This window comes from Primulina tabacum, chromosome 3 (genome assembly GCF_025594145.1).
Source record: "Primulina tabacum isolate GXHZ01 chromosome 3, ASM2559414v2, whole genome shotgun sequence".
In the NCBI taxonomy this organism is placed as follows: domain Eukaryota; kingdom Viridiplantae; phylum Streptophyta; class Magnoliopsida; order Lamiales; family Gesneriaceae; genus Primulina; species Primulina tabacum.
In genome coordinates this window covers 5,735,523-5,748,600 of record NC_134552.1, presented here as the reverse complement: position 1 = coordinate 5,748,600, position 13,078 = coordinate 5,735,523, and the positions used below count along the sequence as shown (strand labels likewise).

The window sequence follows — 13,078 nt, the reverse complement described above, 5'->3', positions numbered from 1 at the left end:
ATAAAAGAAATATTTAATAATATTTCTCAAAATCTTTATGATATATCATCATCTTAAAACAAAAAAAAAAACTTTATTTGTGAATTTAATCCGTGCATCTTTGGTTGTGCCAAAATAAATGAATTCACGCACACACAAAAGATTAAGTTTTGTGTTAGACGATCTCGCAAATCTTTATCCTTGAGACGGGTCGATCCTACCAATATTTACAATAAAATATTCGTCTCACAAAATACGATACGTGAGACCGTCTCACACAAATTTTTGTCAAAAAACAAACATGTCTTTCATTCATCTTAATCTTAAAATTATAATAATACTGGTCTCGTTAGCAAAGTGAATTGCGTCTCTTTTGTGAGGCCATCGTTGCTTTCACCTTCTTCTTCACCCAACCAACACAAAGCTATCAGAATCAACCACGGAGAATTGTGGGAGTACAGGTGGGGGGGTTTCCACTGCCTATCTCGTCCGGTCAACGCCACCGCTTCGTCTCCGCCGATGATGTTGTTGCACTGCCTAAGGTATTACCTTTCGGATCACCCGTCGATCGTTGGATTCCGATGGAGCCACACCCAATCATGGGGTTCCACCTGGTCGTTCTTGTTCTCCTCCATCGCTGCTTACGTCGCCGCCTCCTCGTTCGTCCACCTCCTTCTCCTCCTCGTTTTCCGCCACCGCCGCCCTCTCCCCCTGGGTCCCATCCCCGCCGCGCACTCTCTCTGCATGGCACTCATCTCCGCAACCATATTCTCCGGGATATTCCTCTCCTCTGCCGCTGAAATCCGCGACACGCGGTGGTTGTGGCGGCGGTACCGCACGACCCCTTTTCAGTGGCTCCTCTGCTTCCCCCTGGGGACGCGGCCCTCCGGGCGCGTGTTCTTCTGGTCGTACATCTTCTACCTCTCCCGTTTCCCCCACGCGCTACGGACTTTCATCACAATAATCCGCGGCCGGAAGCTTTCCTTCTTCAAACTTTTCAACAATTCGATCCTCATTTTCACGTCCTTCCTGTGGCTCGAATTCTCGCAATCGTTTCAAGTACTCGCTATCCTCCTCACCACGCTGGTTTACTCAGTCGTGTACGGCTACAGATTCTGGACGGAAATCGGGCTGCAAAGCGCGTGTTTTCCATTCGTAGTTAATTGCCAGATGGTGTTGCTGAGCTGCAATGTGGTCTGCCATTTTGGGGTGCTCCTGATGCACATAATCAAAGGTGGATGCAATGGGATTGGGGCCTGGATCTTCAATTCCGTCCTAAATGGAGCGATTCTGTTTCTTTTCTTGAATTTCTACGTTAAAATGCATTTTCGAGGGAGGACGGTACGCGGCGGAAATGGTGGCGACCTCCTAAGCGCCGCCGTGGAAAAGGCAGCAAAGCTGGAGCTAATAAAAGGCCGTGATATTTGAGGTCTGAGATTTTTTTTTAGTTTCCCTTGACTTGGTACATTGTTATTAAGAATAAATATTCATAATAATATCATGTTAATTTAAGTGGAATGTATTCAATTCAAATTTTTGATTATTTTTAATGAATTTTTCAAATGATAGGCTTTTATGAATTTGATAGATTTTTATTGACTTTTACATAATCTCACATATTTATAAACAGATTTATGTGGATTTATGTAAATTTTTTTGCAAGATTTTTATAGACTTTTGTGGAGTTTTTTTTATAAAATTTTATAAATTTTGTACTTAATTATAACATATTATTATTTTATTAATTTCTGTAAACCAATAATTAATTTACATATATAACATATTCAGTTTGAAATTATTTTCAATATTTATATTGATAAATAAATTTACTTATTTAAAAGTTAAATCATTTAATCATTTAAAAGATGAAAATATATATAGAAATATACTTCGAAAATTCGAGAGAATGATAGAAATAGATGAGAGGAGAGAAGATAAGAAGAGAGGTGATGTGAAGCGACAGAGAAAAAAATAAATAGCTTGCGTATGAGTTAGAAGTTTTAAAAAATCCATCCAAATCTTTGGGTGAATCAAATACAATTTTTTACAATTTATAGTTGTACCTTAGACTTTAATGTTTGTATGTTAATGAATTCCATGAAGTTATTAAAAGTCTATGAAAAATTTGAATACCTATAGACTTTTATAGAGTTTTTAAAAGTCAATGTTGAATACCACTTGACTTTTTAAAACTCTATGAAAGTCTATTTTGAACACCACTATACTTCTATAGAGTATGTAAAAGTCTTAATTGAATATATCTAGACTTTTAAATCTCCTATATTGAATACACCTCCCTAAATGTTTGGCAAAAATCTGCATGAGACGATCTCACGAGTGATATTTTGTGAGATGGATCTCTTATTTGGGTCATCCATGCAAAAATATTATTTTTATGCTAATATTATTACTTTTTATTGTGAATATCAGTAGGGTTGACACGTCTCATAGATAAAGATTCGTGATACGGTCTCACATATAAAGATTCGTGAGATAGTCTCACAAAAGACCTACTCTAAATATTTTGAGTGTAATATTTTTATTTATATTTTATAATTCTTCGATAGAATTTTGAAGTCAGGATTGTCTGCGATTGCCCGTTCATTTTGGGAATTACCAGTGCCATCCTTTTTATGTTGACAAAAACTTGTATGAGACGGTCTCACGGATCGTATTTTGTGAAACATATCTCTTATTTGAGTCATCCATGAAAAAATATTACTTTTAATGCTAAAAATATTATTTTTTATTGTGAATATCGATAGGGTTAACTCGTCTCACATATAAAGATTCGTAACACTGTTTCACAAGAGACTTGCTATTTTATTTTTAATTTTTTTATTATTACATTGTATTGGCAGATAACTTGGAACAATTAATCATTTCATTCGAACATAAGACTGTAAGGGTTGAAAAAGTTTTAAATTTGTGTATAATCTATAATTATTAAAATATTTCTTTATTTTAATTCATTTAATTTTTTATTAATTAGTCGGCTTTTAAGTGTGAGAATTGAAATTAGAGTTCGTTTGCGTGAGACAATATATGTTGTCCATATATTCGTGAGATTAATCAATATTTATCATAAAATATGATATTTTTAACATTAAAAATAATATTTTTACTATTAATTTTTATCGGAGATAGAATTGCGAGAAAGTGTCACTTTCCGAGAAAACTTAATTACACTTGGGGAACACGAAATTCCACAGGCATTGGAATTTGAAAACAAGCGGTTGAATGATTTATTGTCCGACATGGATCACACTTGGATATTAAAACTTTTCTGTTTAATCTAAAAATATTAAAATGAAAGTTATAGCTTTTCAAAATTTAAATGGTATGATGGAAAATGTGATTTTAAAAAAAACATAAATGTGGTAATATAATTTTTTAACTTTTAGACATCGTTATACGTATAGAATTATATAGTTATATTATTCTACAAAGGGAAATAAATGGTTTATCCTTTAAAAATAGTTATTTTTTTTAAAAAAATGTGAAGATCATAATTTAAAAAAACAATCGAATAAATTAAATTTAAGAAATTTTTCTACCTAACCCTTACATTTATGTCGCTATATATTAAACTCAAGATTTTTTTGGGTAATCGATCAACCTTGTGGGTAGCTTCGATGCTACATGTGGGGCACTGCCCTCACATGATTTGGATGGACAAGATTCACACACATATGTGATTTTTAAAAAATTAGTGGACTCCATGTATGTGTGGCTAAATTTGGGCCCTTGATTCTATCATGGGGATAATGCCCTACATAGTAGGATGAAATCAACCACATTGGGCGCCTTATTATCTGTTCAATTTATGCAACCGAAATGTGAACTTTTTTATTTCTCAAAAAGATGAATGTATTTTTTTTTTTAACACAGCAAAGGTATTGAGAAAGTTTGTAAAATATGGAAACCTTGCTAATATATGTTTCTGTTGGAATAAATATTATAAAATCTAATATATTTTGAGTTTTTTTATTATTACAAGAATAATATGTGTTTTTTTGGATTTATTCTAAATATTCCATAGTTGAATCAGTCAATTTCGAAAATTAATTATTTATTATTTTGAACCTATAACTTCTCTCGTATTTGAAAGAGGCGGTGGCATTTGACCAAGTGGACAGTTTCGACATTAATTAATTAGTTTTCAATATGATATAGCAAAAAAAATTATATTATTGGAACTATTCTGTAAACTCATAAATGAATCTAAGTAATCGTATATCGGTATTCTAACTCTCTCGTAAGAGAGTCTAAGTAGCTGGTGGAAAACAAATTTAGTAGTTATCACCTGCGACTTTGACTCGTTTTTATAGTTTACTTCACACATCTTGGATCAAGTAAATAATCTGAGTCACAAACAAACATTAGAAATGTCAGGATTTAACCGACGTAGACACTTCGACGCTCAAGTCAGAAATATAATTTAAAAATGTTATCTAAAAGTCAAAGAGTTTAAGCATTAAAAAAAAGAGTCTTGAACAATGAGAATCATCTCATATTTACATATTTTTTTAGAATGTATAATGGACTTGAACCTTTGTAATTAATTTAGACATCATTAATGAGTTAAATAATTAAATTGAGTCGTATCCATCTGAGTAAGTGACAAAGAAAATATTTAACTTATTAGTAGTTTATTTCTCAGACTTTATTTTATAAAAATTAACTTAGACATCAATAATGAGTTAAATAATTAAATTGAGTCACTATCTATCTGAGTAAGTGACAAAGAAAATATTTAACTTATTAGTAGTTTATTTCTCCGAATTTATTTTATAAAATTGTGTTTTCGAGTCTTTGTACGTAGATTGAACTCGTAGTAATTCAGACATATTTTTCAACGAGAGCTAAGAAAATGAAAGAAACTTGTTCTTTTTTCTACAATCTTTCAATCCCTACTCTATCACATAATTCTCTATAATTTTACATCTCCTTCAACTATTTGTGTTGCCAAACCTGAGTAGGTTTTACCGTGGAGATAAAGTGTAACGATATTAAATGTTTATATATCACGTGTCACAATTCTAATCCACGAATCATATTTATAATTTATCTCGTAGTAGGTTTCTTGTGAGACGGTCTCACGAATCTTTATATGTGTGACGATATACATCTATGAGATAAAATTCGAATCTTATTCAAATATTAGTCTATCTGTGGGCTTAGGTTAGAACCCGATCCTTATGCTTTATGCTTAGTTGCATTATTTGACTATAACTCCACGAGAAAGGTACAGTAAAATAAATGCGTTGCAATTGCCAAATGGCCTCAAAAAAATTGTATGTTACAAAATGAGCCGCCAAGAAAATACATCTCTAACAAGTTAAAGGTTAAATAAAAGCCAATTATCAAAAAAAAAAATAAAAAAGAGTCGGAAGTTCATGTTAATCATACAATTCTAAAATGTTATGTTCTCCGATGACGATCAAGAAGTGATGAACCAAACGACATATCCCTTTCTTGGGGTGCAAGTGAATCGGAATAACAAGCTTTCTTCAACTCATTATACCTCTCTGAATCGAAATTCCGCAACTTCATCAAACGCTTTTGCTTCGTGTTAAACCGGCTCTGGAAGAACCCTTCGAAAGAGGGCTCCTTCGATGTTCTCAAGAAGAAGGCGTAACCGCACATGAAATACATGGATGTAACATAAAAGCATATAGGTTCCATCACATCCCATGTGAGTTCCCAGAATGTTAGCCTCATGAATGCTGCTGTTTGGACAACCAAAAAGCCCAACCCACACCAGAGCTCGCGTTTAGCGAGGGCTTCGGCTTTCTTGTCGATGGCTGATTTCTGCTGCTCCATTTCTTGAAATTCTTCCAGTATTGTAGGATCATTGAGGGCAGTGTGCAATGAGGACAGAGGGATTAGGCCTTGGATGGCTTTCATCACCTGTTATCAAATAAAATTGGGCACAACATTTTACTTTTATGGCCATTTTTAAGCATTTACAAATATTGAATCTCCGCATCTGATTGTATGTTTAGAAACAAGATTATACACAAAACAAAAGAAATTTTAAGTGCTCTTTTACTCCCTTCTCAGCCAATATTTTGAAGAAAAACTAACAAGAAAGTGGCTGAGCAAATAACCCCTCCCCCACTAAGATTTATTCCATCCCATTAGGCCATTTCCAGCTCTGACCTAAATTAACAAAAAAATCAAATTTGTTGTATAATTTTGTTAAAAACATAAAAAAATTTCCCTGAAATATACTAAAACAATCGCAACTTGTTATCTGTATGGATCTACTCTTCCACTCCGAAAAAGGAAAAAAATTAATGTCTCCATTTTCACGACTTTTCTATTATTGGGAAATTTTTTTTATCAATTTTGTGATATTTATATTCTATTTTGTTTATCTAAGAAAAAATATTATATTTTATGTCAAATATAGACATAATTGATCGTCTCAAAAAATAATATGTGAAACCGTTTTAGAAGATACCTAGTCAATATAAATGTGTATATTTGTATAAAGTTTGTCTTTTTTTAAGGGACTATGTATTTGTGATAAATCCAATGCATAAGGTGCGGATGCACGATTTCTGGGTCGTTTTCCTGTGGAACAAACACATCACATACAATAAAAAAAATGCTTGTCAGTATTTTGTAAAAGCTAATAATCAAGAACTTAAATTTTTTAATCCAAACCCATTCCTCTGAACCAACACCAAATCATGGAAGATCAAGAAAATTCAACATTGGACAGAGATTTATGCGTAAAAAATAAGGAGAACCAACCTGTTGAGGCCTGAGGAACACTGTGTTTCCAAGAACAATAACAGCCCCGGATTTATCCAACAGTTTAGTAAACTCAATCCCCTGTTCCTCATTCGATGCTTCCTTAACACAAATCTGCAAGAATTCCGAATAAGAAACACGGCTATTCTCAATCTGCCGCAGCCTCGACTTCACCATCTCTAGCTGCGACAGCAAAAGAATCTTCCTTGCATCCTCCACCGTCACCTCCCCCGGATCCTCCTCCTCCGCCAACGGCGGCCGAAGGTCATCAAGCCTGATCCTTTCTCTCGCAGCATCCATCCCCCGAAGCTTCTCCAGGAGCTTCTCTCCGGTGGGAAAGAACCGTATTTCCGGAGGCGAAGCAGCCGCCGAGTGGGAATAAAAGTATCGCCTGAACAATCCTTTATCTCCCGGATCAAGTGCCAGTTCGTTCGGCATTTCGTGAAGATTGAGAGCGGCGGCCCTCACGGCCGGCTCCGGAGAAGGAATCCGGCCATTCGCCGAGGCCAGTCTGGTGATTCTTGATACGTTGAAAAGGTGTTGGATTAATGATTTCTTGAACGCCATTTATGATCGTAGAAGGGGTTTGCAGCTGCGTTTGAATAGCTTCAATAATGGCTTGCTGTTTACCTGGAATAGATTTATTGGTCTATTTATAGCTACCGTCAAAGAAAAACAATAAATAATTTTATTGCGAAATTTTATTATATTTTTAGAGGGAAATTAACGAAAAAATGAGTGGTTTTGAAAAAAAAAATTAGTTGCTACATGTCAAGCTCTGTATGTAGCCGAATATTCGCATAATATTGGTAATATTCATTTGTTTCACATTATTCACTCCTGTCCATATCTTTACCGTAAAATAGCATCATATTATGTGTCTTTATTCCAAATTAATGCCTTATTTCCATAAAAAAAAAGATATATACATATATAATATGTCTTTTACGAGATGATTTGACGGATCTGATCAATCATATTCATATTTACAATAATAAATAATGTTTTTTATATAAAAATATTTTTTCATAAGTAATCCAAATAAAAGTTTTGTTTCACAGAATTGATTTATGACACAAAATGTTTTGTGATTCACATACTATGTTACCATAATTCGACAACTCTTAAGCAACCCAATGTCCGTTCCACGTTTCTTGCTATGCAAATATATAAAATGACAAAAAATTGTGTGAGAAGATTTCACGGGTCGTATTTTGTGAGACATATATCTTATTTGGGTCATCCATAAAAAAGTATTATTTTTTATGCTAAGAGTATTACTTTTTATTGTGAATATCGGTAGGGTTGACCCGTCTCACAGATAAAGATTCGTGAGACCGTCTCATAAGAGATATACTCTATATAAAATATAACAATTTTAAAATTCTTGACCAGCCATTACATAATATTTTGGATAGACATGAAACAATATTGCACGTAGTCGAGCAAAGATATGCACATTTGGACAGTTCAAATTTTACATTTTATCTGTTCTAATTAGGTGTGTGTGAATAACTTAATAAATAAATACTTGAATTCTACATTCAAATACATCCACGCCTCTAATATATTTTCAGATTAATTAGTTGTAAGTCAAAATTAAACTATTTTAATTTAAAATAATCACATTTATGAACAATGTGGAACAGCTAAACAACACCTTCCACGTTGTTGGCTAAAACTGAAAGCAATCCACGACCGTAGATGACTTGAAAGTGACGATCCTGGCCGCCGAAATTAAATAACACTCTACACGTGTTGATCGTGGGAAGTAATTATAAAACGGCGCCGAATGTGATATGACAATCGCACGGCGCACAGAGGATCATTCCCTCTAGATGACGTGTCCGGACTGTTTTATTATTATTTTTCGCATTTATTAACAACCCGGAAAGGATGGAGAGAGGCGTTCACATCACAGTTGTCACAAAACTTTGTCCGATTATTGGGTAAACGTAACCGTGTCGCCACATCACAATCGGGGCAACACATATCCGAAACCCGAACCAAATCCGTTATATTTGAATGGGCTTTATTTTATTTAAAACTATTGCTATTATTTTTCTGTTGCAAGAGGTTGAGGGCGTAGAGATGGAAATTTGACCCGCATACTAAACGAATATTCCTCCATTTGTATAAAAAAAAATCTGCCAAATAGAAAATAATATCACAAAAACTCTTGATAATCAGTTGTATGTGTCAATTTTGTGATAAATATATTTTATTTTGGTTGTCCATAAAAATTTATTTTTTAAATGCTAAAAATATTATTTTTTATTATAAATATATTAAAATTCGTAAAACCATCTCACAAGAGACATGATCAAATAATATCTAAGGATGCTTATTGTACCGTATTAATATGTAACTCGAAACCACTTAGATCTCTTCCGATGTGAACCAATCTAGCATTGATCATGGATCAAAATTCGGTTGCTTGAAAATGGATCCAGAACCGTTTTCGTTAGGTCAAGTTGAATTCGCTCATGTGTTGGTGAGTAGTGTCGGACTTAGGGTTGGAAACTTTTCCCACGGGTTTAGGGCCGCACGGGAAAAACCCGAAATGGGGATGAGGATCCCTGATTTTTTCGGGTTTGGGTTCGAGGATTTTTTTAAATCCCGATGTAGTTCGGGGCGGGTATGAGATTACTATTCTCATCCTCGAACCCGCCCCGAAAATAATATCAATAATAAAATAATGGATAATAAAAAGTTTTGGTTTGAGAAAATATCCGAATCCGTCGTCGTCTTGCCGTATTAATATTTTGAAACGGGGATGAGGACGTGGATGAGAAGTTGATCCCCGAAGTTTCGGATTGGGGATTCCCTGAACCCGAAAAAACGGAGATCGGGACGTGTATGGGGGTGGGGATGAAATTCGGGAACGAAGATGGAGATGACAAACCCGCCCTCGCCCCGTTGCCATACCTGGTCGGACCTGAGATTTTGTGCTTGGGACTAGCGCACACAAACCATTCTCTTAAAATTTAATATTCATATATTTTTATATCAATAAATATGATATTATAAATAACATGAATTCCATAAATAAAATATATACAAAATATATCATTCAAATAATATGTCATAAACAAATACTAATAATGTCAAAAACATCCAAACAAAATATGAAATTCATGTTTCGAACCAGTACATAGTATTTGAATATTGTTTGTTTCACAATTTTGGAAGCGAAAATATTGATTAAGTTTGGATAATAAATTCTCCCAACTAATTTTTAATTGATAACATACACAAATCATTTTTGTCATTCTTGTAACATAGTTGATAAAATAAGTTTCGAGCAATTCACTTGAAAAAACAAGATTGGACTCGTTGAGTTAGCGGTACGGGGTATGTCTAAAGTAAGGCGGACGGATGCCGCGTTTGACCCAACATATCTTAAATCCCTCCCGTTCAGAGTTAAACCCCAGACTCGGTAAATCCAATATGGCTCACCCATGGATTGAACCTATCACCCCCCCAATTTGGGACCATATTAATATGATGCGAAACTGTTCGGGCAACATCCATTTTATTTTTATAATATCCCCACACATTATTGTAACATATTCATAAAAAAAATCGATTTTTTAATAAATTATTTATTGAAATATTAAAAATAAATTCAAACGCCATCGCATGCACCTTATCGGCTCAAACAATGGTGGCGATAGATTCAAGTTTATATATTACAAGGCAGTTGTCTACCACGCAATATCAATGTTGGATTTAATCTGTTCCAGCTATTATATTATTCTCCATGTTGTATATTTTATTATAGAGTAGGTCTCTTGTGAGACGGTCTCACGAATCTTTATCTGTGAGACGGGTCAACCCTACTGATATTCACGATAAAAAGTAATACTCTTAGCATAAAAAATAATATTTTTTTATGAATGACCCAAATAAGAGACCCGTCTCACAAATACGACCCGTGAGATAATATCATACAAGTTTTTGTCTTTATCATCATACATATTAAATATTCCAATCAATCGAAGTATTCTACACACCAAGCATATCAAGTTTTTCTTTCTCCCACGCACTCTCACGACTCACTCTTACATGATATCTTTATCCTGTATTCTATAATTTAGAGAAATTCTAAAATAAGAAATATGAGTGTAAACAGTGTCGAATTCCATGTCAGTACTCTTTAAAAAAAAAAAATACTAAATGAGGAAAGAATTAATTAATTACACCAAGGTCAAATTTTGACAAATTACACGACAAAAACCCAAAATCGTTTTGTAAAATCAAACGGTTTTTGGAATTTTATCCTATAATTTATTCAAGAACTCGAATGAAAAGTAATTGAAGGTGTGATCGGCACTTCCCTAATATTTCGAACATAATTCTGCTTCTCCGGATTGGACCTTTGTATCCTAGAACCAGAATATGCCTAGTTGCCCAGGAAAAAAAATGCCGAGAATTAATACCGCAATCCCACGAAAAGAGCGTCAAACGTCGCACCTTTGCGTAACAAACTTTTTTCAAATGTCTATCAAATGGTTTGGTAATTCTTCGTGACGGAATGAGTCCAGAGAATTTTGAATAGTCATAGTTATATCGAAGTGAGAATTTGTGGAAACGAAAAGTGCACACACCTCCGGAGACAGGAACCAGAAATTTCATTCAAGTGATGCCAAACAGAATAAGAGGAGCTAGGCGATCGGTTCAATAGATTTGGTGAACGAAAAAAAAGGATTTTATTCGGGTTCCAAAGAACCATTTTCTTTGATTAGAAAGAGAGAATCATGAAATTTGATCTTTTACTTTAGATTTAGTATACGACTCTATCGCGTTTACGATGAATTGATAAGAACTTTAGCCTCCATGGAGCACAACAAATCGATTGCAACATATGTTCTTTGGTATGTACATGCTCGGAATATGTTCCATAAACCCCGTAATCCATCTATATATTAGAGTGAATTGATTCTAAGGTTGCGTTTGGATTGATTGATTTCAAATCCATGAATTTCCAATGTATTTTTGTTGTTTAAAGATGTAAAACTATAAATTTCAAATTCACCACTTATATGTTTATATAATATTTCATGTTAATTAAGATGTATTTCAAGTTCATTAAATAATGATGTAAATTTGAAATTAATTCTACTTTTTATTACTAATATGTAAAAAAATATAAGTTGTTGATTTAATATTTGATCTATTGTTCCATTATATAAACAATAAAATTATAATCGAAATATATGAATTTCAAATCTTGTCTCTGAGTACACTCTTAGTGATATGGTATCTTATTACGTACGTTCTAATTATATCTCCATCATCAATTTGCCGTGGTACGGTACTTGAATTTAATAGACAAAATTTCAATTATATTTTTGCATCTTTATTAGCTAGGCTGCTGCTTGATTGTGTATTTCTCTACATAATAACTTTACTCTGTTGTAAAATCATTTTATGAAAAGCAACAATGGATCTATTCCTCAATGAGTGAAGCACAATGACAATTAGACGTGTTAGAATCAAATTTTTATATTTAGGCAAAAGCTATAGCGGTTAGACAATGCATAACTTTATTTTCTTATACTTGTGACAGAGCATAGTGGACCTACTTGAGTGCTAATAGATCGAGCTATTTAGGTACATGAGTCCGGAGAGGCTTCCTCCTCCGTAAGTCTCTTCCCCAAGTTCACCATCATAGCATTTCCAATTTAACGCTACGACAATAATATTCAAAGTCATGTGGCAATAGGAGTTTGAAAAATAAACCTCGATCTTCCTAAAACAAACATTGAGTCGCATTTATACACAAAAGTGCTTTATATATATATATATATATATATATATATAGGATGAAATGGAGAAAATAATTAATTCACCATGTTAAGTTTAGCTTCGATTGCTTTCTGTGATTATGGTCCACGTATTTGAAATTATATACAAGGGTGTGTATGAGTTGGTGGAGTATATAAGCGCTTAACTAATTGTCATGATTCGATTTCCTCAACCAACACGACGAGTCTGTCACACGTAGTTTGTCCAATGTGGTTTACGTGGCTAGCGTGGTTTACAAAGTATTGCGTTATTTTAAGAGTTATCCAAGGCATATCGAAAGATAGTTATTACATATTCTCATGTAAGAACAAAAACAGCACCTTATTGAAAAAGAAAAGATCTGATCGTAATCCATGTCAGATGGTCTTATAATCTATCAAAAGGAATTGCTATGCTGGTAGAAGATCCTCTAATACGTCGTTCACTCTTCGATGGGGTGGAACCCTCTCGCCCGGGAGTAAATTTTCTATCGATACACTTGAAAACCATCCTGTCTCATCTGAAAATGAAAACTGCACCGGGA

The 13,078-nt window shown here is 33.9% G+C and overlaps 2 protein-coding genes across 2 annotated transcripts; one reads left to right on the top strand and one right to left on the bottom strand.

The window, feature by feature from the left end:
- The first annotated feature begins 255 nt into the window (after positions 1-255).
- LOC142539603 (fatty acid elongase 3-like) lies at positions 256-1,491 on the top strand. The gene has a single exon (XM_075645169.1). It carries the CDS (start codon positions 499-501, stop codon positions 1,405-1,407), a length of 909 nt encoding a protein of 302 aa, XP_075501284.1. The 5' UTR covers positions 256-498; the 3' UTR covers positions 1,408-1,491.
- Positions 1,492-5,233: 3,742 nt separating this feature from the next.
- LOC142539602 (calcium uniporter protein 3, mitochondrial-like) lies at positions 5,234-7,457 on the bottom strand. Its single transcript, XM_075645168.1, has 2 exons — positions 6,745-7,457; positions 5,234-5,892 (listed from the first exon to the last, which is right to left on the bottom strand). Exons 1-2 carry the CDS (start codon positions 7,309-7,311, stop codon positions 5,404-5,406), a joined length of 1,056 nt encoding a protein of 351 aa, XP_075501283.1. The 5' UTR covers positions 7,312-7,457; the 3' UTR covers positions 5,234-5,403.
- Positions 7,458-13,078: the final 5,621 nt, after the last annotated feature.